Source organism: Pleurodeles waltl, chromosome 12 (genome assembly GCF_031143425.1).
Source record: "Pleurodeles waltl isolate 20211129_DDA chromosome 12, aPleWal1.hap1.20221129, whole genome shotgun sequence".
Taxonomy (NCBI): Eukaryota; Metazoa; Chordata; class Amphibia; order Caudata; family Salamandridae; genus Pleurodeles; species Pleurodeles waltl.
This window is the reverse complement of record NC_090451.1, coordinates 437374784-437401579: the sequence shown is the minus strand read 5'-3', so window position 1 is coordinate 437401579 and position 26796 is coordinate 437374784. Positions and strand designations below refer to the sequence as shown.

Below are 26796 nucleotides of genomic sequence, written 5' to 3'. Positions count from 1 at the left end.
TCAAACAAGCATTCATCAACAAAAAGTTTCGAAACCTTTTGAAAGTTTGTAAATGTTGGTTTGGTTACTGCAGACCTTTTTTGGGTGACCAGGGAGTTTTTTTGGGGGTAAGGGGCTAACGGGGTTGTTTTGGACAGTTACCAGTTGGCCACCAGAGTGTTTTCCAGTCCAGTTCCAAGCTTTATAGCATGACTGCCATAGACTATAATGGAGAGGTCCTGATGCTGGTGATGCAGGATTAAAAGGTGCTCAGGAATTCTTATTCTGCTGTGTAGTTGATGGGAGTGCCTTTGTTGTGATTCCTTGGTCCACGGGTGATTTAGGGTGACTTTGGCACAGTGGTCGGGGTCCCCTGAAGTCCTCTTCGAGCCAATAGAAGGATGAATGCTGCTGGGTTACTGGTATCCAAGCACAGAACTTGGAGTGAAAACATTTGCTGGAGGCCGCTATCCCTGAACAGTTTGGACTCTGACATCACTCCTGACACTGGTAGACTCAGGTGCAACTTTTAGTCATCAAGGATCGGTCTCTTGGGCACCCAGTGGCTGATAGCTGCTGATCTTATGGGGTGGCTATCAACTTGCCAGTTTGGGCTTCTTCAGCTCTTTTGTCCCTAGAGCTCGTTAAAGTGGATCAGCTAACTGATCCTTGGTGCCACTGATTTGGCCTGAGGCTTGGGCAAGACTTTTCTCCATGTCAGAAGCCACAGGCACAGTCCCAACTTCACTAACCCAAAATGCAGCATTTGCAGTCTAGCAGATGGTGCAGCCTCTCTGTTTGGGTCCAAGGGCAGCAGAGCAGTCCTCCGTTGGACCTTGTTCTAGTTCCGGTGTGATCTGAGGCTCAGGGTGCTGTGGTTGCCATATTTATCCCAGGAAAGTATCCTGAGTGGACCATACAATCAACAGCCAATGGGTTACTATGTCCCCTTTCTCTCAGTGATGAATTTCCGGCAAAGTGTGGCATATGACAATCCGAGGGTGCACTATTCAAGCCACCCTCAAGATTCCTGAACCTTCCTTTGACAGTGAGGAGCTTGGTAGCCCACCCTAAAGGTATAGCTACCTGGGAACAACATGCCCATGGGAAAACCGGCTTGGCCCCCTGTTTGACCTTGTCTCCAGCCTGTCTACCTGAACAAAGGGGAGCAAATCTGAAGTGTTATCACCATTTGCCCACCATCAAAGGCAGCGTCTCCTTTGAAGCAGTAGGGTGGCTTCCTGATAGCTATATATGCCCATATCCCACAAACAAATCTTCTAGAGAAGCCAAAGTTATCTACAATTATCCCTATATATCAAGATTTTTGATGAGTGACTATAAAATCTTCTAAAAGGGGTACAGGCTAAAATCATCCAATGTGACACTGGGATTATTGTCAACTTATTCTGTCCAGAAATTGCCATGGCAAGGAGGACATCAAGGGCCATATGTACTAAAGCTTTTTCCCATAGAGACAGAATGGGTAAAATCCTTTGGTACATCTGGCCCTAGTTTCTTCAAATTCTCCTGTCGAAATGACTTGCTCAGTGTCTTTCCCATTTGTTTGCAGGCTGGTGAACCATTTTGATTTTAAAAGGCAATTCACAAACCTATGAGTGTACATTTCTACCTCCCCTGTCTTTTTTAGAGGAGATCCTCACCTACGTAAGTTTATTAATAATTAGTAACTGCGGGAGAGACTGGGGGAGTGGTTGAAAATGGGGGCGTACTTACCACAAAAAAGATTAGGGTATGGGAGGGAAGAGCAGGGAGGGGCTAAGGGAAAGGTAGGGAACTGTTTAAGGAAGGATATCCACCCTCCCACTTAAGAGTAAGCCCATTGCTATTCACAAACTGCACTTCTAGAGTTGCTACAACCAAAAAGGACCCCAAACAGTAGTAAATGTATTTCAGCTCAGAGTTGGAGTACGTTCTCAAATGGTCAGCCACTGGTACAGCTAAATCCTCCTATAAAAATAATAGAGGTAGGCAATTAATATAAATCCTCATTTTAAATAATGTTATATTAAATTAAATTATTTAAGCGTTTTCAGAATATAAATAAATGTAAATTAAAACATATGTAATGTTTATTATAAACTAAAACAGGTATATTTGGTTATGTACTATTCTTAAAAATGATGCACAGCATACATTAGAAGTAATTTAATTATATTTCAGTAAAAATAATGGTACTCGTTTTTGATTCAAATAGATTTTTTTAAAGTTATAATAAGGTAAGATGTGTTTTACTGTTACTTTGTTACGTTAAATTAAATTGATTTATATTTTGAAGTATTTTTTTAAAATAAATTTAATTTAACATTACTGCCCATGGAGTTATATTTTAAGTCCCTACCTCTGTTATTTTTTTATGGGAGGGTGCTGCAGTATCAGTGATTGGCCATGTGTGGTGCTGGACTTACTACTGCTCCTTTTTGGCTCCGCCCCCTGTTTCAGGTGGTGGAGACATGTAAGTCCAAACTCTTGAGTAACTTTACACTCAGGTTTTGTGAATAGCCCAAAGTAGTAAAGTTGCTTAAAAGTACAAAAGTTAATTTACTAGTAGTGCTAGTAGTACATGTAAGTTTACCTTTGTAAATAGACCACTGAATGAAGAGTAACTTCAGCTTGCCAAACAGATAAAACACTTTTTACACTCTAAAAAATGCTCCTTTAGATATCATGAAAACATAATGCTTCAGGACAAGTCATAATTTCCTTCAGTAGCTGAGGGTAATTTTGCCAGCTCTGAGTGTTCAAAAATATTTTTCTTTGGACAGAGTTAAAATACCAGAAGGCTACCATGCCTTACATGGCAGCCGATATAGACTTAACATCAAGTTTCACTGGGTATCTCACAAAGTCCAAACAAGTTTTTGATTTATCATCAATACTTGGATGGTATTTAATGGGTTAATGCGATTTGAAGTGTAAATAGTTGCCTTTGACTATGTCCTTCATGTCAACTATTAACTGGGTAAAAGAAACCTTACATTAGGAAACAACTTAGTGGTCTGTTGCACTAAACGAGAACTGTCTCTGAGTGAAAAAAGTAGCTAGTGGGAAACCTATTTGTGTTAATTCCTAAATAGATGCATTTTCAAGGATAACATGAGGCACAATTGAAAGACATGAAAACGTCTTCTGGATCAAGTCTCCAGTGAATAGGAACATTCAAATGCAATCCTAGATTTTAAACCGTGGTTTGAAGTTTTTCTTTTTTATGATATTCCCTCCCAGGTACTGCTACTGATGATGAGAAGGACCTTTGCAAGACCATGATGAAATATTGGGCCAATTTTGCAAGGACTGGGTAAGAGTTACTAGGCACTGTATACAGAAAACATTTAGAATCCTGCTTTTCCATAGTACTTTATAATACGCTAGAACTGTGATCACTCTCAGGCAAATTTTGGTCTGGATAGAGTTCGTTTTAGATGCGTCTCCGAGTTTATTTCTTCTATACACTGAGAGATTAAAAAACAAGTCCTTCTCAGCCACTAGGGACCAGATTTACTAAACTCTGATACAACACAGCAAGAGATATTGTTGCAATGCTTTGTGTCAAAGGGAGAGAGTGGTACTGTGCTATACCTACAAAAATAATGCGCAGTTCTGCTTTCTCGTAGTGCTGGATCACTTCTGGTTGCCTAGCACCAACTCAGTCACTATTGCACCACAACACACGAATGCCTACATTGTGGTCAGAATAGTTTTTGTGCTGGAAGGGTTATCTGCACAAAAAGTAGTTTTAGAGGCATATTCTTCTTTGTATGTGAGCTTCAGAACACAGTACACATGCAAAGGAGAAGTAACAAGGACACAAAAATTATTTCACACTGGCAAGTGCACAATTCTGATGCAAGCCCTTGTTTTCTGACTTTAGTAAATCTGAGTTTGCCTTAGAATACATGGGTCGAAGCATGGGAACACTCATGCTCCACCTATGTATTGCCTCCCCAATGCAAGCTAATGCAAAGCAGATCTATGTTACTTCTTTTACAAAGCCACGTACAGCCAGGCAAAGTCACACAAATCCAGCTTTGCTTGGCTCAGTAAATACTAAAATAGATTTTGTGTCAGAGCTGCGACACAAAAAGTGACACAAACCCAACACAAAATCTTAGTAAATCTGGGCCTTGAATTTGTATGTCTCGTACATTTACCAGTGACAACAATATGCTCCTTCATGCATGTTACATATTACAGGTAAATATTGTATGAAACAATAATGTTTGTTTGGAAGCAGCAATATCTCAGAAAACCTTACATCGCACATAATACCCCTTATTAAAGTTTGGCAATAAAGAAAGATAATTACATATCTGTTAGAAATGGGGCCCCTGTCCAAGCAAGGACCCTCACTCTAGTCAGGGTAAATAGAGAATCACCCTCAGCTAACCCATGCTTACCCCCTTGGTAGCTTGGCATGAGCAGTAGGCTTAACTTCAGAGTGCTAGGTGTAAAGTATTTGTACCAACACACAGAGTAACTTAATGAAAACATAACAAAATGATACAACACAGGTTTAGAAAAATAGAAAATATTTATCTAAACATAACAAGACCAAAACTACAAAAATCCACAATACCCAAGTCAAGTTATTAATAAAAATGCAAAAAGAGTCTTCATGTAATTTGAAAGTTAACGTGAAAATGTACCTTGGGTACGTCAAAAATAAGCCCGCACGGGCGAGGGTGCGTCACATAGGGCTTGCGATGCGTCGATTTCACTCACGAGCGAGACTATGTGTAGTTTCTCCTTTAGTTGGATCAGCATGCATTGTTTCTTCTCTCCACAGGAGAGCGCTGCATCGATCTGGTCAGCACTCTCGAGTCCGGGCAGGCCTTGCATTGTTTTTACACGGCCAGCAGTTTTGCATCAGAAATTCAGCTGCATGATGGTACGAAAACCACGCAGCGCGGGTTGCGATCTCACTAGCCTCCGTCAGCGATGCTGTGCGTCGTTTCCCCAGCTTCATGTGTCAAATCTTCCGGTCACGTTGCAGGCGAGGGTCGAATTTCAGCTGCGAAGTGGCAGCGCATCGATTTTTCAGCCGCAGATCTGAGTTGCATCGATCTTTTCCCCGCACGGCGGTCTGTGCATGGATTTCTCACTCTTGGGCTGCCAGCTTCTACTTTCAGGGTCCCAGGAAGTCTCTATTGCTTGTGAAATCCTGCCTTGCCCAGGCCAGGCCCCATAAACACACCAGGGGGCTGGAGACTGCATTGTGTGAGGGCAGGCACAGCCCCTTTCATGTGTGAGCGACCACTCCTCCCATCCCTCTTAGCACAGATGGCTCATCAGGAAATGCAGACTACACCCCAGCTCCCTTCGTGTCACTTTCTAGTGAGAGGTGTAACCATCCCAACTGTCAAACTGACCCAAACAGGCAGAGTCACAGAAATGGTTTAAGCAAGAAAATGCTCACGTTCTAAAAGTGTCATTTTCCAACACACAATCTTAAAATCAACTTTACCAAAAGATGTATTTTTAAATTGTGAGCTCAGAGACCCCAAACTCCAGGTCTATCCGCTCCCAAAGGGAATCTACACTTTATTTAACATATTTAAAGGTAGCTCCCATATTAACATATGAGAGTGACAGGCCTTGCAACAGTGAAAAACGAATTTAGCAATATTTCACTGTCAGGACATATAAAACACATCACTGTATGTCCTACCTTAACCATACACTGCACCCTGTCCTTGGGGCTACCTAGGGCCTACTTTAGGGGTGCCTTACATGTAAGAAAAGGGAAGGTTTAGGCCTGGCAAGTGGGTACACTTGCCACGTCGAATTTACTGTCAAAAACTGCACACACAGACACTGCAGTGGCAGGTCTGAGACATGATTACAGAGCTACTTATGTGGGTGGCACAACCAGTGCTGCAGGTCCACTAGTAACATTTGGTTTACAGTCCCTGGGCACCTCTAGTGCACTTTACTAGGGATATACTAGCAAATCAAATATGCCAATCATGGATGAACCAATTGACCATACAATTTACACAGAGAGCATATGCACTTTAGCACTGGTTAGCAGTGGTAAAGTGATCGGAGTTCAAAATCCAACAGCAACAGGTCAGAAAAAATAGGAGGCAGGAGGCAAAAAGATTGGGGATGACCGTGCATAAGCAAAAAAGTCCAAAAATATCTAAGTAGCCTTAGTTACACATTAATTTATGAATATCCTCTTAGCATGGTGGAAAATGTTGTTTCCTAATATGGAGGTTCTGCAAAAGTGCAGGCTCAATTTTCAACAGCGCACAGAGATCTCTTTCATGGAAGATATACTTACTCAGGTGTTGTGTTTGGGACAAGGGCTGAGCTACTAGAACAGAATAAATAATGTTGGGCAAAATATATCACTGAAAATTGAAATAGGGCAAATCCACTTTTTTGGCCACCTACGTAATGATATTGGCCATTAACCCACTCAGCGAACAATTGGTACGTATGTTTTCATATCTAGATACAGAAAGACAAAGGGACAGATTTAGATCCTTGCGGAGGGGGTTACTCTGATACAATTGTGACGGCTATCCTGTCCACTGTATTACAATCCCATTATAGTCTATGGGGATCATAATACAGCGGACAGGATGTCTGTGTTTGTGACAGTATTCCCTCTGCTAGGAGCTTAACCAGACCCAAAGTGTTCAGGCTGTCCATGGCTTTTGCAACCACTGGCATTGGCAGGCTTTTATTAATAAATGTCCATTGCTCCTGCTTTTTTCTGGTACTCAATTCAAGGCATGTTATTAGCATATCACCATGGAGAGAGGAAACAAAAAAGGAATATGGCCCATCTCTGTCCCCAGTGATCGTAAATTCCCAAGACTAAGCAATCCTTGACAAGCGGATCATAAAACCTATCATGTCAATCCTGGAAAAATCTCAAGGGTGGGGAAAAAGGCTGGCAACTGAGAGGGAATAGGTGAGGAAAAGAAGGGCAGAATAAGTATGTGTTTTCAAACGTGCTACCTAGAGAAAAAGGCAATAGAGTAGATCACAATTGTAAAAAAAGAAGGTCCATGTGTCTGCTATTTTGTTGGTTTTGAAGCTGCCTCAGAGGAGAGCTCCAGTTTGTATCCCTGTCAAAAGTGGAAATGAACTGAGCACCTGCATAGTGGAGCACTCAAGATGTTTCTGCTTGCTTTACGCTGTCACTTCCGAGAAGCATGTCCACTGTGTGTCACACACTCATCCAGAAAGCCTTTCCCTTGCCCTCTCCTACAGTAACTTGCTGGTATTCATTAACACACAATAAGAAGGCTGGCTCCAGGAAGAGTTAAGAATAGAGAGAGAGTTTAAAAGCTAAAGGATGGTATACCACTATTACCTTCCATATGTTTGATTGCATGGCAATAATATTGCATCCACTGCATCAACCTAACCACAGTGTCACAGGTAAGTCGAGGTATGTTAGATGAGGGGGTAAAATAATTATATTCTTACCTTGACCGAGGTATGTTAGATGAGGGGGTAAAATAATCATGTTCTTACCTTGACCATATAGTGGTAGCTGATGCAGTGGAGGCCCTATTTTTAAATGTTGATGTAATCAACCTCATGATTGCTCACACATCATCATGAATTAATCTAGCCTCGGGGGCAGGGGTAACACCAATAAGAGTAAACAGTTAAACTTAGACTGTATTGGCTCACCCCATGTCTGTGAGTAAAGAAAATAGATCTGGATAATGCCTGCGTCCATCACTCACACAAGTGTGTAGTTTTTTTACTGCTCATACAAATGCCCATATCAATGACATAAGTATCCAGTTTCGCTCCCTGCTATCCTGTCAAACAATTGTAAATGGATGAAAATGAACACAGTGCTCAAATCTGCTTTTAGTGACACTATTGTGCAGTGTGCAAAATGGAAGAGTCTGGTGGCTAAGGCACTTGACTGCCTCTAAAAACATCCAAACACCTAAGATTTTTAAAAAGTAATAGGAGAAATTCAGATGGTGGCTGACAGAAAGTTGAGTGCACTGACCGGGCGGCATGTGAAACATTACTTTAAGTAAAGTTTTAGGTAATTATACAAGTAATCTCACAGTTGTCTATGAATCACAGGCAACATTGCCCAATGCTTAGTCTTTCAAAGGGCGCAAGTTATAGTTACCTTAGGGCACAAATCATAGTCCTTTAAATAACTCTAACAGCTGAATTTCTATGGTTTTGTGCATTTAAAATCTGAACCTAACTATAACATCCCTGTAACTGTTGTTTTTTTAGTGAATTTCGTAGGTTCTTTTAAATTCTATTTCCTAACTATAACGTCCCTGTAACCTTTCATTTTTTCAGTAAATTACTAGGGTTTTTAAAAAAAATGTTAAGTAAGATAGCCATCCCAATGCATGGTAGGGGAGTTGGACGCAGGTCCTGGCCTGGCATTGTGCTGTCCTGACCCAAGCTTGCCGCTCCTGCCTCCCCCTCCTCCTGGCCAACCATTGTCTGAGTCCATGTTCCTATCACCTCATTACAGTTCTGTGTGTCCATTGTTCTGCCATTGCCCTTCCTGTCTGCATTGTTCTGCCACTGCCCTTCCCAGTTGCTCTGCACAGTTAGCTCGCTGCCCTATCCACCTCCTCCCTACCGTCTATTGTCCGAGTCCATGCACCAGCCTCCTCCACCTGCCCTGAATCGCCTGATGTGCTGCCACTTCCCCCTCCCTCCTGCCCTTCATAGTCCTTTATGCTGCAATTGTCCCTCCTGTCTGCCCGGGATGGTCAGCTTGCTGCCCTTGCCTCTTTCTTCTCTGCACTCTGTTTTCATGTGCATGGCCCAGTCCCCTTCCTATTTCTTTCCATGGTCTGTTGTGCTGTACTGCCATCCTGCTTGCCTGTGTGGTGTATTGGGCTGCTATAACCCCTGATACTTTGCCTGTAAGGTCATTGTGGTGCCCCACCCATCTCCCTTCTACCATCTGTTATCCACGTTCATGTCCCTACCTACCCCATTCCTTCAGCCCTCCGTGATCCAATGTACCATACTTGCCAATATCTTGAACCTAGTAAGAGGGAGAGTTTGAAAAAAATAAAACCTGGGAATCGATTTTCCCCATTGATTTACATTGAAAAAGAGGAGATTTTAGGCAGGAGGTAGATAAAATGAAGCACTTTTGAGTTTAAAAACATCGGGACTCTCCTGCCTGCCTGAATCGAGTCTGTTGGCAAGCGGTCGGGCACCGACTTGTAGGTACTCTCACCGGGTATTTCCTTTGGAGTGAGTGTGACTACAAGGGAAAACCCCACCCCTGGCTTTACCCAGACCAGAGGCCAATCGCCCCTATTTCCGGGACCTACCCTAATATGAACCACCTGTTCAGGTAGGCCTTTAGACCCTTTTACTTCACTTAGCGAGCACATCCTTTAGTAGTAATGCTCTGGGATCCTAGACCCTGACGAATCCCCCTGACCTTCCAGCACATTGAGAGGGCAGATACATTTTGGTCATACATACATATTTTTTTAGACTCTAAGAGACATTAATCTCTAGTGAGCCTTTTTTTGCCCCTCGTTTGAACTTTACCAACATGCACCTCCACTAAAGTTTAATCAGTTGAAATAGGTGAAATGTATGGTAATTTTATTCTAACCCTATCTGGATCCCTGATATTTATCCAGTAAGATTAATTTCAGCACTCCCTCTTGTTCTTTTAACAAAGAGGTTGAGTCCGCCCAAGTAGTATCATCTTACTTGGGTGGGGCTAGGTGGTCAAATGATGAAGCAAGACACTATTATGTGTGTGAGACCACCTAGTCCGTAAAGGAACTCCCCTCTTATTTAACACAGCCACCCGTTTTAGAGACACTCTTCACACATTTCTCTCCTTCTATCACAAATCCCTACCTAACTGGTACTGATAATTGAGGGAACACTGGTCTAATTCCACCCTCAACAGCAATTGTCCCACACCTTCAGTGGTTAATGGCAAGTATGGTTGTACTGCCACTCTCCTTCCTTCTGCCCTCAATGGTCTCTTAAATTGCTGCAGACTCTCCTGCCTTTCCTGCATAGTTGGTATATTGTCCCTGCCCCCCCTACCCCTGCCCTCCATGGACTGTTGCACTGCAACTGCCCCTCCTGCCTCCCTAGCATGGTCAACGTCTTGCCTCTGCAACCTCCTTCCTGCCCTCAATTATCCGAGTCTGTGCCCCTGACTCCCCACAGTATTCTCATGAATAACTAGATTGACAACATTCTATATTTATTACAAAGGTGTGGCACGCCTAATGTCATCTTGATGTAGTCAAAACTGTAATACCTAAAGCATTTCCTTTAGAAATTATAAAAATGAGAGGGTCTTATTCCTGTAGAAATTATGGTTAGTGCTCTGAGAAACTAAACTGAAGACAATGTCTGAGGTGTCAAATAGCAACAAAGCACTTTTAAATTATTTGCTATCTTTTTTTTTTAATCCAGTTGAGCAATTGTATATTTGTTACACATAGGGCAAAGGGATGTTGTGTTAAAGTCAGAGCTGCAGACTTTGGAACTAGGTTAAAGTTTTGGCATCAGCTCGACAACCTTTGAGTGTGGGCAAATTACCTGATCTCCCAACGCCTAAAACCAAATTGAATGTGTCCTTGTGTAATGCAACCGATGCTCATGTAAAGCACTCCAATACCTTCGGGTGAAGTCTGCTCTATATAAAACTGCAAAAAAAAGTGTTTTGTACACTTCTGTCATTGGGCTATACTTGGGCTACATTTGGGTGATATGTGTGCTACATTTGGTCTCTTTCTTCTCTGGCAGCCATCTTGGGAGGCTTATTTGTTATGAAGCCCCCAACTTCCTTATTTACTGCAATATCCTCAGTAGAAATGCTTTCAGTTTTCCACTTCAAATCCATTGAGATGACATCCAGATGTGACAAACTTTTTACATAAATTCAGAATGTTAGCTCTCCAGTTGCTCCTTAGAACACTGTTGTAAAGGTGTTAATCACTAGGAAGTTAACTGGCAGTCTGTTGCTTCTGTTGAAATTGCATGTTTCAGTCTACATGTCAAAATGTTTTCATGAAATAGACGAGAAATATATTTGAGCACTCACTTAAAACACGTCCTAATTTTTCTTTCTACAGCAATAACCATAATTTCCATGACAAAATGAATCCCCTCATTTTGTTTCTTTCTAAATTAAATGTTTTAAGTTTTACTGGTTTTATACAATCAAGATGGCTTCAGGTATGTCACACTTTTGTCATAAGTAAGGCTGTTAACACTGTAGTTCTTTAGAACATTCTGGGAAGCTGCAATAGAACTTAAGGAAATCTACTGACTGGCTGCTCCTTTTGGAAGTATGTGTTTTACTGAGAATGTCAGACTTCATTCTCATGTGGCTGAGAAAGATAGTGTGAATTTATAGAAAATATGGTCTCATTTTAGCTTTGGTGCACCTTCCATAACCTCTATGATACAATCACGAGAAAACAGTTTTCTCTGAAACCCGATTCATGAAATCTTAGCAGAAGACTTTTTTCACAGGATAGAATAACCTTAAAACACACCACACTGCCTTAAAATTAGTATGGTAGCGTCAACAAATGATTTATATTGTAACTAAAATCTTTTATCACTGTGTGTATGTTCTCCTCTTTGTGACTCTCAAAACCTACCATTTAATACAATGCATTGCAATGGCGTCCATGTCCCAGAGTCCTGAAAGTGCTGCCACAGGATGTTGTCTATGCTGTGGTCAATCAATAAAGGGGGGGGGGCAATTTGGAACCCCCATATATGCCCTTTGGAGTCTGGGTGTACTCACGCTGCCCTTTTCCATATTTCTTTTAATTCATTTTCAGGACACAGGAACCAAGTCCTTGAGTCTTGTAATGGCTGCCAAAACATATTGTTCAAGTTGTCACCAAAAAAAAAAAAGGATTGACTAGGCATCTTTGAATTGGCCAATCAGAACATATCTGAACACCAAATGTCCAGATATACAAATGTTGTTTTCCTTTAATATTTCAAAAACTGCTGAATGGGATTAGGCCAAATAACAAAAAGGGCTCGTTCTGGACCAGTAGCTACCTTTTTGCCAAATTTTGTGTAATTCCTTCCAGTGATTTGGCCGTGTTCAAAACCCCCATGGGAAATTTCATGAGGAAAAAATGTTTTTTGTGCCCCCCTTTTTCTTCTCAGCTCCTGCTTCACAAATGATCCCTGAACTTTCAACACAGAAGCTGAACTGACTGTCATACCAGTTTTGAGAATTTTGTGACTGTTTCTCAAATGACGCCAAACTTATTGGCCAAGGAAAAAATGCTTTTCCGATGGAAACTAGGTCCTAACTACAACTAACTACTGGTAGTCGCCACTAAGTGTATATATATATATATATATATATTTATATATTTACGCCACACAAACAGTGCTGTCGCTTCTCCGCCCATGAGGGCTATCAACATAAAGGACTGAATATTTACAAAACACGTGTTTACATTACGGGCAAAACAGTGGCAGCTATATTGAAGTGCAGTTCCATACATGAACATAGATATAGCAATCCTGTCATTCTACTTGTCAGACAAAACATTTAGGCCCCTATTACGAGTTTTGAGCTCCAAGGACTGCCACGATGGAGGTGGCCGTCGCACCCCTGTTGAAGACCGCCATATTATGACCATGGCGGTGTTCCCAGTACCACCAGTGCAGCTGGACCGCCACGGACGGCAGTAGGCATCTTCAGGCCACCCAGGGGCATGTTTCTGCTGAGCGTACTACAAGGCTGCACATCGTCAGGAATTCCGGCGTGACCGCACCACCACCAAATCCCTGGCAGAAACATCTGCGGCGGTCCATCTGCACTAGCGGTACTGTAACACTGCCATGGTCATAATATGAACACAGTCGCATCTGCAGCCGCCATGAAACCCGAACTTGAAATCTTCCCACTGCTCCTGCTGGCCATAAAACTCCAGAACCAGAGATGGCGACGAAGACAACATCCGTCAGTACACCCCCCCTAGCACACACTGGAGGGAAGGCCATTAGTACACACACCCACACACCATCTGCAACATGCATGTGCCATACACACACCCCACTGCACACACACCGCCGCCACTGTCAAACACATGCATACAGAACATCCCCGAGTCACACAACGACAACACCATTGCAACCACACATATGCATTTGTAGAGAGGCACAAGGCACCCCTCCACAGGACAGCACCTACTGGCAGCAACACGTAACAGCACACAATCAATCTAAACCACAACACTTTCAAGCAACATGTGCTGTCATATGCCACATCCAGCCACCACGCAAAGCACATCACAGATGCAACACTATACACATGGACGCACACACCACTACCACACAATGTCACACAACACTATCACAACAAGTCCATAGCACGTCACCCATACAACTCATGCTGCCGCACAAACATATCACACACACAGAAGACATACACCAATACACACAACCACAACACATAAATGTGGAAGAAAGGCAGGACAAGTTTGTTAGCCTCAACACCAACAGTGCTGTGGGGCAGATGTAATGAACATCATAAAAAAGTATGAATATTTTAACTATATACAACATAGGCCTACTGGCCAGTCCAAATGTACACAGTGCCCCAGGCACATTGGGCAGAGTTGCAGGCCCCAACTTGAATCCTGACTGCAAGGTGGCGGCCACATGGCAAGCGCATTAATGGAGCAGGCAGGCACCTCATGAGAGAAGGGGGGTGCAGAGGTGTGGGGGCTTAAGTTTGCTAAGGGGGTCCCTTGGCTTTGGTTTTGGTTAGGGCGGGGGAGTTGGTTTGGGCTTCTGCTTTTGGGGAGGGTCTTTGGACTTCGTCTTGAGAGGGGTGACCCTGGGATTGGGGGGGTTCAATGTTGTAGGGAGAGTGGCATGGGCAGTACCAGGAGGGACATGGGAGGACTGGGAGGTAGAAGCACTAGGCTTGGGGAAGGAAACAGGGAGCTTGGGGGAAGCATGGGCTGAGACAATGGGAGGGAACAGGGAAAACCCATGGAGGAAACGTTTGTTTGGGACACAAGGAAGGTCATGGGAAAAATGTTTGGGTGTGGAGGAGAGGAAATGCTTGAGAGGTGTGCATTTGTTGGTACCTTGGGTGCAGGTGCCTTGGTGGAAGCCATGTGTGTGCTGGATGTCTGTTGGGTGGGTGAGTGTGTGTGTTTAGGTGTCTTGGGAGGAGGTGGGGAGGAGATGCAGAGAGAAGCCAGGGTGAATATGTGAGTGTCTGTTGGAGTGGTATCTGCTGGTAAGGTGGATGTGCTGCATGTGGGGGTGTTGGTAGTCATGGTGAATGCGTATGTGGTGTATGGGGTGGATGTATGCAGGCTTTCTACTGTGGTGACGGTAGATATGAGGGGACCTGTGGCTGGATCTGGGAATGTTGCTGTGCTGTTGACAAGTGTCAGTGGTGTACTGTCTGTGAGAGATGAGGTGGTGGGGGAGTCTGTGCAGGGAGTGGATGTTGTTGTGTCTGCGTGTGTGTGTTGCCTGTGTACATGCTGGTGGTGGGTCTTGTGGTGCCTGTGTTTGTTTTTGCAAACCGTGTCTGTTTATGTGGATGAATGCTGGTCTGACTGTGTGGTCTGGATGGGTGTGGGGAGAAGGGTGTGGGATGGAGCACAGGCAGCTGGAGGGTGGACAGAAGATGAAGGGACACTGGCTGCCATGAACAAGGAGGCCTAAGCCTGAAAGGATCTCTGCAGGGCTGTCAGGGCACCAGGAATGCCTTCCAGGTAGGCATTAGTAAGTTGCATTTGTGATACCACTCCCTGGATGTCATTCACAATGGTTGATTGTCCCACAGAGATGGATCTCAGGAGGTCAATAGCCTCTTATTGAGGGCAGCAGGGCTGACTGGGGCAGGGGCAAAGGTGCCTGCAGCAAAGATGATGCCCATCCTTCTGGGTGAGGGGCCATGGGCAACTGGGTGGGGAGCTACAGGGAGGGCAGTGCTGGTAAGGGGGATGGCGGACAAGGATGAAGCTGGGATGGTCCCAGATGGGTCAGCCACCACCAGGGAGTGTCCATCATAGGAGGATTCCGAAGATGATGTAGTAGATCCGGTCTCCCCTGCGGCACTCCCCTTGCCCTCCTTCGCACTGGTCCCTTATCTCCGCTGGTGTCAGCCTCCTAGGTCCCGTGGGCTGCAACTTCCACACTCACCAGTGCTCCTTCTCCTTCACCTGATGATGCTGATGTAAACAAAGATAGAGGAGGAGAGAGATGGAGGGTGAGAGAGAGAGAAACAATGGAATGGGTCAATACCAACCCATCATTTACACATGGTAAAACCTTATTATTGCTCTAATGTCATGGCAGGGCATGCCATTACAGAGACATGAAAACCTGGGGGAAATCATAGAGCAAACAAAATATATGCTGAATAAATCTACTAATATGGGCATGTTGTCGCTGAATGACTCGTTGAAGCCTATAACAATGCATAGTAGCAGAATAGTTGCCACAATTGCAGGATCGGATGGCTGACGTGCCTTGACTGGTGTTTTCTGCCCCTTCCTGCCCTCGGCAGATGGTAGTGTCACCTTGGGTCTGGCAGTTGGGGTCTTTGAGGTGGCCTTGCAGGGTGGTTGTGGCCCCTTCCCCTTGCTGGATGCTGTAACCTTCTTCACCTTGCCAGGTGGCCGAATGTTCTTGGCCTTGGCAGGGCTTGGTGGTCAATGTTTGCTAGGAAGAGCTTCTTAGAGACATTGGGGTGGGAAGAGGGTGAAGGTTTGTGAGTGGAGTAAGAGGGAGTGGTTGTAGGCGGTGTCAGTCTGCTGTGTTTGGGTGCAGGTGCATGAGCTGGATGCTGTTGTGAGAAGGATGGCTGTTGGGTGGGTGTGTGCTTGTGTTTGTGTAATTTGGAAAGAGGGGTCACAGACACATTGGGAGAGTACACAGGGGACGTGTGCATGGATGTGGGGGTGGTGACTGCCAGTGAGGGGTGTGTAGTGATGGGCGTGCTGATGATGGAGGTAGTGGATGAGGATGTAGTGCGTGCAGGTGTGAGTGGAGACACAACTGGGAGGGAGGTGGACGAGGAGGAGGAGGGGGACACAGAGGAGGCAGTGGATGTTGGTGTGTCTGCATGGGGATGGTGCTTGTGTGAGTGCCTGTGAGATAAAGTGTGGTGCTTGTGTTTGACTGAGCCACTTCAGTGAGTTGATTAGGGTGAATGCTGGTCTGAAGGTTTGCTTGGGATAGGCTGGGGTTGAGGCGATGGGGACTGGGTAGAGGAAGTTGGAGGTGGGAGGCTGGGTACAGGGACAATGGCTGCCATCAGTGCTGAGGCCAGAGCCTGAAATACTCTCTGTTGGGACGCCACACAAGAGTGAATGCCCTCCAGGTATGTATTTGTTTGTTGCAAATGCCTCTCGACACCCTGGATGGCATTCAGTATGGTTAACTGCCCAACAGTGAGGGATCTCAGGAGGTCAATAGCCTCCTCACTGAGGGCAGCAGGGCTGACTGGGGAAGGGCCTGAGGTGCCTGGGGCGAAGGAGATGCCCATCCTCTTGGGTGAGCGGGCACGGGAAACACACTGAGGGGCTGCTGGGAGGGTGGTGCTGGTGAGGGGGTGGCGGCTGTACCTGTTGTTGGGGTGGGCACTGAGGAGTCGCTGTCGGTTGTGTCCCTTCCTGTCTCCGTCGTGGTGCTCCCCTCGCCCTCTGTCCCACTGGTGCCCTCACTGTCGGTGGATTTGACCTCCAGGCCCATGTGGGATGCAGCTCCCTCCGTTTTCAGTGCCTCTGCTCCTCCGCCAGATGATGCTAATGCACACAAGGTCAGGGTGACAAAACAAAAAGTGGGGAGAGAGACAGAGGATACACTTGGTCAATGCCAGCAACATCACTGCAGTTGGCGTACACAACAAACAGGGGGTTGCTCTATGCATTACCAGTTACACAGCTAGTCACCAGCCCATGGGGTACAATGCCTAACGTCATGAGCTGCACACATGAAACCCACAGGACCCTGCCCAGTAGTAGATGCCCACTAACACTATTGGGGTTGGAGTGCTCCTGAGCCTGCCCAAATATGGACCTACCCTGCCATGTTCGCCCTGACCTAGGGGCACCCACAGTCCACATGCCTCACCAAGGTAATACCTTAATGCGCGCAAAGTCATGAATTTGAATTTGTACTCACCCCCTTGTGGCTGCTGTGATGCCCTCAAGCACCCACCCAACTCTGGATAGGCCACCGCCAGGATGCGGAATTTCAGGGGGGTCACGGTACGACAGGCACCCCTTCCTCGTTGGGAGGCCAGCCCTAGCTGGGCCTCCACCGTCTTCCTTGCCCAGCGGCGCAGGTCCTCCCACCATTTGCGACAGTGGGTGCTCCGCCTGTCAAAGACCTCCAGGGTCCGCACCTCCTTGGTGATGGAATGGCAAATACCCATTTTCTGATGGGCGCTGACCTGCAGGAAAAAGACAGCAGAAAGGGGATTAGTAATACTGTCCGGACTGTCATACTCATGGCCAACCATATCCCTCCCATCCCCTTACGCACATACATTGACCACCATACATGCAGCACTCTGCCCAGGACACCTCAGCCCCCCATACATGTGGCTTACACACACAGCACGCCATACATTCATGGCCCTCTCATCATGCTCACAGTTTACTCACCTGTTTGTCTGGAGGACCATAGAGTACAGTGTACAGGGGTAGGACCCCATTCACCAGTCTCTCCAACTCCTCAGAAGTGAAGGCAGGAGCCCTTTCCCCAGACACATGAGCCATTGTCGCTTCCAGACACAGGTCACAGCAGCACTTGCAGTGTAGGTCCTCTCCTGTTGAAGGTCAGGTAGCAAGTGAGTGAACAGAGAGGAAATGGCGGTCACGTCTGCGGCGGGGTGTACCGTCATTGCCGGTGTAAATCGCCATTGGCTCCTGGAACCCATAGGGCCTAATGTTAACCAATGCGAAGTTGCGCTGCAGTTGTCGACCGCAACGGCGCACAACGCCAGCGGAATTACCTCACTTCCACTTGTCCATCCTCACAGGTCAGGCAGCCGCCATTTCAGGGGTGCACAGTCTATGGCACCTAACTGCGTCACAGCAGACATTGGCACATCAACTGACTCTCGGATTCACATACTAGTTCTGTAAATGAAGATATGACTCAATATTACTTCAATAGATGTGTGAATATGACCCTCTGCTCACTGTTTTCCTCCCTAGACTTCAACCGCTGAGGATGAATATGAGATGGAGACATCCTTCAGTGTACAGACCCCTGGTGGACCTGGCGACAATGGAGGACAGACACATTATCCTAACCTACAGACTTGATAGGGCCACAATCCAAGAACTGTGTGCCCAATTGGAGCCAGACCTGATTTCAGCTATCTGCCAGCCCACAGGTATCCCCCCTCTAGTGCAGGTCCTGTCAGTGCTCCATTTCCTGGCAAGTGGTTCCTTTCAAACAACAGTGGCTATGGCATCAGGGATGCCTCAGCCAATGTTCTCCAACATGTTGACCAGAGTGTTGTCTGCCCTGCTGAAATACATGCGCAGCTACATCGTATTCCCCCAGGTGGAGGATTTGGCCACAGTGAAGGCTGCTTTTATGTCCTGGAACACATCCCCAACATCATTGGTACCACTGATGGTACCCATGTAGCATTTGTCGTTCCCCTCCCGGAGAAATGAACACGTGTTCAGGAATAGAAAAAGCTATCACTCTCTGAATGTACAGATGGTGTGTTTTGTGGACCAGTACATCTCCCATGTAAATGCCAAGTATCCTGGCTCTGTGCAGGACGCCTTTATCTTGAGGAATAGCAGCATCCCATATGTGATGGCTCAACTTCAGTATATATTGGTGTATGGGGTTGCCCCGAAGGGTGAGTGTGTGGCTAACAGGTATCCCTTGATATTTGCAGGTGACTCTGGTTACCCCAACCTCTCATGGCTACTGACCTCAGTGAGGAATGCCAGTACAAGGGCAGAGGAACGTTACATTGAGGCATATGGGTGAACAAGGTGGATAATTGAAAGAACCTTCGGCCTCCTGAAGGCCAGGTTCAGGTGCCTCCATCTGACTGGTGGATCCCTGTACTACTCGCCCAAGAAGGTGTGCCAGATCATCGTTGCATGTTTCATGTTGCATAACCTGGCCTTCAGATGCCAGGTACCTTTTCTGCAGGAGGATGAGCCTGGAGATGGTCTTGTGGCAGCGGTGGAGCCTGTGGACAGTGAGGAAGAGGAGGCAGAAGATGAAGATGTGGACAACAGACGTTCTCTCAAACAGCAGTACTTCCAGTGACACACAGGTAGGACACTGTTACTTCACTTTACATTGCAGTTTTGTGTTGGGCATTGGACATGGCAGCATGATTTCCCTATGTCAATGGCCACTTACTGTACCCTTTGGCATCTCTATTTTCAGATCTCTGTGCCCCACTCTGGCTCCTGGTGTGTTTACTGCTGCCCACTACAGGTCATACCAATGTATATAACTGTACATATGATTTGCAGTGTTTACAGATTGTTGAACTAATACATATTTCAATCAATTGACAGACTCCAGACTAGTATTTGTTCCAAGGATGTTTATTTAAGTGCTAAGCGGTTGAGGGGGATGTGCAATGGACTTGGGTGATGGTGGATGAATGTCCAGTTAGTCCAGTCCAGAGTATCACAGGTGCATTGTCCAATGGGGCATAGGAAGGGGAGCAATGGCAGTTCAAGGTGGACAGGGTAACAGAGTGGGACACAAGGGTGCCAATCAGGCGAGTCCTATTTCCTGGTGGGGGTCTTGGCAATGTTCTCTGGCTTCTGCCTGGATTGCAGGGACCGTTTGTGCAGTGGTTCTCCTTCTGCAGGGGATGGGGTGCTGGTGGCCTGTTATTCCTGTGGCGGGGCTTCCTGTCCACTAGCTCCGGCAGAGGCGGAGGGCTGATCTTCGGTGTGGCTAGTATCAGGGGCCCGTTGGTGTGTCACTGCCTCCCTCATGGTGATGGCCATGTCAGCCAGCACCCCTGCAATGGTGACCAGGATGGTCTGGATGTGTTTGAGGTCCTCCCTGATCCCAAGGTACTGTCCCTCCTGCAGCCGCTGGGTCTCCTGCAACTTGGCCAGTATCTGGCCCAAGGTCTCCTGGGAATGTTGGTATGCTCCCAGGATCCCTGCAAGTGCCTTGTGGAGGTGGATTCCCTGGGCCTGTCCTCCCCTGTCGCACAGTAGTCTTCCCAGCTTCCCTGTTGTCCTGTGCCTCTGTCCCCTGAACTGTGTTCCCACTGCCACTGACCCAGGTCCCTGATTATCTTGGGTTTGTGGGGTCCCTGTAGTGGTGGACACACAGCTGATTGACATGTCCTGGGGACAGAGGTATGGGCCTGCTAGGTGGGTGCTGTGCTGGTGTTTCCTGAGGGGGGAGGGTCTGTGGTGGTATGGGACTGTGCCTGGGTACCCGACTGTCCAGAGGTACCTGATGGGCCACGATGGTCATCGTGATCCAGGCGTGCAGAGCTGCTGTGGGCCTCTTCTGTGGGGGGACTGGATGTTGGTGACACCTCCTCCCCGGTGACGTTGAGTGGGGGTCCTGTGGGGATGTAAATGCAGTGTTATTGTATCTGTGTGTGCCATCTTGTGCATGGGTGTGTTTCCCTGTATGATTATGATTGCCCTGTCAGCTTTGACTTGTGTGCATGGTGATTTTGTGGGCTAGGTGATTCCCTCATATGGCCATGCTTTAGTGATGGGTCTCCATGCAGGTCTGTGATTGGTGTCCATGTATAGGTGTTGCATGCAGGGCTTGGTATTGGGATGGGTGGGTTGTGATGTGGGGTATATGTGAGGTGGTGGAGTGATGGGGGTGAGGGTAGGGGTAGGAGTTTGTGATGGCATGCAGGTAGGGTGTGGGATACAGTAGTTAAGATTTGACTTACCAGAGTCCAGTCCTCCTGCTATTCCTGTGAGGCTCTCATGATGCATTATTGCCAAGACTTGTTCCTCACATGTTGTTAGTTGTGGGAAAGGAGGTGGGGGTCCACCGCCAGTCCTCTGTGCGGCTACCTGGTGTCTTGCAACCACGGAACACACCTTCCCCCGTAGGTCATTCCACCTCTTCCTGATGTCACCCCTTGTTCTGGGGTGCTGTCCCACGGTGTTGACCCTGTCCACAACTCACCGCCATAGCTCCATCTTCCTTGCAATGGACGTCTGCTGCACCTGTGATCTGAATAGCTGTGGTTCTACCCGGATGATTTCCTCCACCATGACCCTTAGCTCCTCCTATGACAACCTGGGGTGTCTTTGGGCTGCAATGGTTGTGGTGTGAGTGGTATGTGTGAGGATGTGTGGGGTGATGTGTTGTGGTGTGAGGTGCGTGGATGGTGTGTGGGTGATAGTGTTCTGTGGCTCAGATTGAGTGAGTGCTCCTGGCTTTTCTCTCTCTCTGTTGGCTATCTTTTTTTTCATTGAAAGGGTTGTGGTTAATGTGAGTGTGTGTTTTATAGTGTTGTGGGTGTGGAGTGTGTATGTGTGTCAGGTGTGTGTAGTTTGAATTGTCCAGCGTGGTGGAGTTTTGTAAGTGTGTGTATTATGAGCGTGGCGGTCTGTACCGCCAATGGTTTACTGCGGTTGAAAGACCGCTGCGGTGATTCGTGGGTCCTGATACTGATACAGTGTATTCCTGTTGGCGTAACGGTGTAGGTTTTGGTACTGCCAGTTAACTACTGACCTTTGGGCTGGTGGACTTGTGTGGGTGTCTATATAGTGGCGGATTTCCATGTGTGGGTCATAATATTCATAGCGGTATACCGCCGCAGTCACGGTATATTGGCAGCCGTCAGCACGGTGGTCGGAGACATTTACCACCAGGGTTGTAATGAGGGCCTGTAGGAAAGTACCATCGTGCCTGGCATGTTACCCCCATTTTTACTTGTGTGTCTGTTTGTTTTTGCCTGTGTCACTGTGATCCTGCTAGCCAGGACCCCAGTGCTCATAGTTTGTGGCCTATATGTGTTCCCTGTGTGGTGCCTAACTGTAACACTGAGGCTCTGCTAACCAGAACCTCAGTGTTTATGCTCTCTCTGCTTTGAAAATAGTCACTTCAGGCTAGTGACTAATTTTACCAATTCTGATTGGCACACTGGAACACCCTTATAATTCCCTAGTATATGGTACCTAGGTACCCAGCGTATTGGGGTTCCAGGAGATCTGCAGCATTTCATTGGCCACCCATAGGGAGCTCAGACAATTCTTACACAGGACTTCAACTGCAGCCTGAGTGAAATAACATCCACCTTATTTCACAGCCATTTTACACTGCACTTATGTAACTTATAAGTCACCTATATGTCTAACCCTTACTTGGTGAAGGTTATGTGCAAAGTTACTAAGTGTGGGGCACCCTGACACTAGCCAAGGTGCCCCTACATTGTTCAGGGCAATTTCCCCAGACTTTGTGAGTGCGGGGACACCATTACAAGAGTGAACTACATATAGGTCAATACCTATGTGTAGCTTCACAATGGCAACTCTGAACATGGCCATGTAACATATCTAAGATCATGGAATTGTCCCCCCAAGCCAAATATGGTATTGGGGTGCCAATCCCATGCATCCCCGGGGCTCCAGCATGGACCCCGGCTACTGCCAAACTAGCTCTCTGGGGTTTTCTCTGCAGCTATCGCTGCTGCCAACCCTCAGACAGGTTTCTGCCCTCCTGGGGTCTGGGCAGCCCAGTCCCAGGAAGGCAGAACAAAGGATTTCCTCTGAGAGAGGGTGTTACACCCTCTCCCTTTGGAAATAGGTATTAAGGGCTGGGGAGGAGTAGCCTCCCCAGCCTCTGGAAATGCTTTGAAGGGCACAGATGGTGCCCTCCTTGCATATGCCAGCCTACACCGGTTCAGGGAGCCCCCAGCCCCTGCTCTGGAGTGAAACAGGACAAAGGAAAGGGGAGTGACAACTCCCCTGTCCATCACCATCCCAGGGGTGGTTCCCAGAGCTCCTCCAGTGTGTCCCAGACCTCTGCCATCTTGAATGCAGAGGTGTGAGGGCACAATGGAGACCTTTGAGTGGCCAGTGCCAGCAGGTGATGTCAGAGACCCCTCCTGATAGTCTCTTACCTGGTTAGGTAGCCAATCGTCCTCTGAGGGCTATTTAGGGTCTCTCCTGTGGGTTCCTCTTCAGATAACAAATGCAAGAGCTCACCAGAGTTCCTCTGCACTTCTCTCTTTGACTTCTGCTAAGGATCGACCGCTGTCTGCTCCAGGACGCCTGCAAAACCGCAATAAAGTAGAAAGACGACTACCAGCAACATTGTAGTGCCTAATCCTGCCAGCTTTCTCAACTGTTTCCTGGTGGTGCGTGCACTGAGGGCTGTCTGCCTTCACCCTGCACTGGAAGCCAAGAAGAAATCTCCTGTGGGTCGATGGAATTTTCCCCTGCTAACGCAGGCGCCAAACTTCTGCATCACCGGTCATCTGGGTCCCCTCTCATCTTGACGAGCGTGGTCCCTTGAACACAGGAGCTGGATCCAAGTGACTCCGACAGTACAGTGGTCCTTCTGTCCAAATTTGGTGGAGGTAATTCCTTGCCTCCCCACACCAGAGAGTAATCCTGTGTACTGTGTGATCTGCTGCTGCTAGAGCTTCTGTGCACTCTTGCAAGGATTCCTTTTGTGCACAGCCTAGCCCAGGTCCCCAGCACTCCATCCTGCATTGCTAAACTCGCTGAGTTGACCACCGACTTCGTGGGACCCTCTTTTGTTGTGTTGAGACGACCGCCATGCTCAGATTTCTTGAACGCCTTTTCAAGTACTTCTGTGGGTGCTCTCTCTGTTGCTGAGCGACCCCTCTGTCTCCTCCTCCAAGGGGCAACCTCCTGGTCCTTCCTGGGCCCAGCAGCACCCAATATCTTCAACTGTGACTCTTGCAGCTAGCAAGGCTTGTTTGTGGTCTTTCTGCGTGGAAATAACTCTGCATTCTCCAGCATACCGTGGGACATCTTCTGACCAAAGGAGAATTTCCTGCACATTCAGTTGTTGCAGAATCTTTGGCTTCTTCCACCCGGAGGCAGCCCTTTTGCACCTTCATCCGGGGTTTAGTGGGCTCCTGCCCCCTCCAGACACTTGCGTGACTCTTGGAGGTGGTCCCCTTCCTTTGCAGGTCCTCAGGTCCAGGAATCCGTCTTCAGTGCTTTGCAGTCAGTTGTTGTCTTTGCTGAATCCCCTATCTTGACTTTACTGTCTTTCTGGGGTAGTAGGGTAACTTTACTCCTACTTTTCAGGGTCTTGGGGTGGGGTATCTTGGACACCCTTAGTGTTTTCTTACACTCCCAGCGACCCTCTACACACTACAAGAGGCCTGGGGTCCATTTGGGGTTCGCATTCCACTTTTGGAGAATATGGTTTGTGTTGCCCCTAACCCTATTGTCTCCTATTGCTTTCCAGTGTGTTCTACAGTGTTTGCACTACTTTTCTAAGTGTTTTACTTACCTGATTTTGGTTTGTGTGTATATTTTGTATATTTTACTTACCTCCTAACGGAGTATATCCTCTGAGATAGGTTTGGCATAGTGTCACTAAAATAAAGTGCCTTTATTTTTAGTAACTCTGAGTATTGTGTTTCTTATTACATAGTGCTATATGATATAAGTGGTATAGTAGGAGCTTTGCATGTCTCCTAGTTCTGCCTAAGCTGCTCTGCTATTGCTACCTCTATCAGCCCAAGCTGCTAGAACACTACTAATCTACTAATAAGGGATAACTGGACCTGGCACAAAGTGTAAGTACCATCAGGTACCCATTATAAGCCAGGTGAGCCTCCTACAGGGCCCTAGTAACTTTGCACCTAGCCTTCAGTAAATGAAGGTTAGACATATAGGTGACTTATAAGTTACTTACGTGCAGTTAAAATGGCTGTGAAATAGTGTGTGCACTATTTCACGCAGGCTGCGATAGCAGTCCTTTGAAAGGGTTTGTCTGGGGGGGCGTGGTCTGGCCGTCGAAGAAAATGGCCGCCTGAGAAAAGATCTCCGCGCGCCGGGCAGGTCAAGCTGGCAAACAGAGGGTCTTCCCCCTGCGATCCTGACCCCTAGTGTGGCCTCCCGGCTGGTGGAGGGAGGGGGCCTCCGGAGGGGCAAAGTTGTGGGACCAGAGCGACGGCAGACACGCCCGGAGACGCGAGAGCAAATGCGGCTTCCGCGGAGCCGCGGACTAAGGTGCGGTGCCACGCGGGCCCGGGACGCGTCGCGAGGGAGGCGCCCGGATCGGCCCTCTTCCGCCTCGGCTCCCCGGGCGCTGGAGCGCCGCACTGCCCCCTCATGCGGATGGAGGGAGAGGGGACCCCAAAGAGGATGGATCACTGAGGAACCTAGGCCTGAGGACGACCACGACGACCACGGCGGAAAGGAAAAGAAGCAATATCACACGAGGACTAAATAGTGCCTGAAGGAGACCGCACGCTGAGACGGTGAGACCCCTCAAACAACATTATCTAGCGACACCACCAGCAGCAAATAAAGGACATACTCCCCCCCCCTCGTTTAGCGTGCAAAGAATAAGAATCTCCACGACACCTAGAGGGGAGGCAGAGGAAAAGGGGGAAGGAAGACAAAAGGGAGACAGAGAAAGGATCTCAAAGAGCAACAGAGGGACAAAGATTTCTCACATAAGGAACGATAAAGAAGCAAAGAAGGAAGAAGAAAGAAGAGTAGAACAACAAGTGTCGCACTACGCAACCTGACCCTCCAACTAAACAATAAGAGACTGATCTAAAATAAAAGATAGACAAGATACCCCCCCCCCCCTATTGCACGCTGCATCACACTCAAAATTCATTGATCTCTCTTCAGCTTTATATCAATGGACCTCTATCAGAAACTGAGCATATTCTAACCCTCTATAGATCACGCTCTAAAGCTTAGCAGATCACAGCAGATCCTATATTCCAAGGTCTGACCCATCCTTGGAAGTCGAGGAAACTTTCCGTGGACCTACAAGTGCTAGCTCTTAAAATAATATCTCCTAATTGATTTCCACCTCTTGAGAACAATGCCCAACGACAAGACCGCAAGTAAACATTCTCGTCAACTGCTATTCTCGGAAGCCATTGCTCAACCCAAAGCTATGACGGCACAAACGGCATCACAGGGGCATACATCTCTCCCGGTAGATCAACCCGCACTAGACGCCACAGACCATATACTGCAAGAGATTGCCTCAGTTGGACGACGCTTGGAGGCAATGGACTTAAAAATAACAGACTTAACTTTAGCATCCTCCTCAATCCGCGCTGACATAGCAGGCTTCAGAGAAACAGCAAATAACCTAGATCAGCGCCTGTCGGCAGTAGAAGACCATATAGCGACAACCCCTGATCAGGAAGAAGAACTAAAGTCGCTCAGAGCTAAACTTACTGAACTGGAGGACCGAAGTCGTAGAGACAATGTAAATTTTTTCGGTATACCGGAACAAAAAGAAGGATCTGATATCAAAACCTTTCTTAGCTCACTGCTGACCAACCACTTCGGCATAGAGTTTTCACCACCTCCAGAATTTCAGAGGGTGCACAGAATTGGTCCTTCACACAAAGCGTCTGCAAATAAACCGTGCCCTATCATCGCATGCTTCCTGCGCCATGAACAAGCCCGCCAGGTCATCTCAACAGCTAAAGCACGCCAACCGATATCACTGGATGGACACGAAATCAGAGTGGCAGCAGACTTCTCAAGGTTAACGAATGACAGAAGAAGAGCATTTCTTGCCCTACGCCCGCAACTAAGATCTCTAGACATCAAGTATGGTCTTTTTGAACCAGCACGTATGTGGATCACACACCAC

The 26796-nt window shown here is 47.1% G+C and overlaps 1 protein-coding gene across 1 annotated transcript in view; it reads left to right on the top strand.

The window, feature by feature from the left end:
• LOC138267784 (fatty acyl-CoA hydrolase precursor, medium chain-like) overlaps nucleotides 1-26796 on the top strand; it is a 548521-nt gene that overhangs the window by 500546 nt on the left and 21179 nt on the right. The window contains exon 12 of the mRNA XM_069216985.1: nucleotides 3226-3298. Within this exon, the coding sequence (XP_069073086.1) occupies nucleotides 3226-3298 (73 nt within the window). The remainder of the gene's footprint in view (nucleotides 1-3225; nucleotides 3299-26796) is intronic.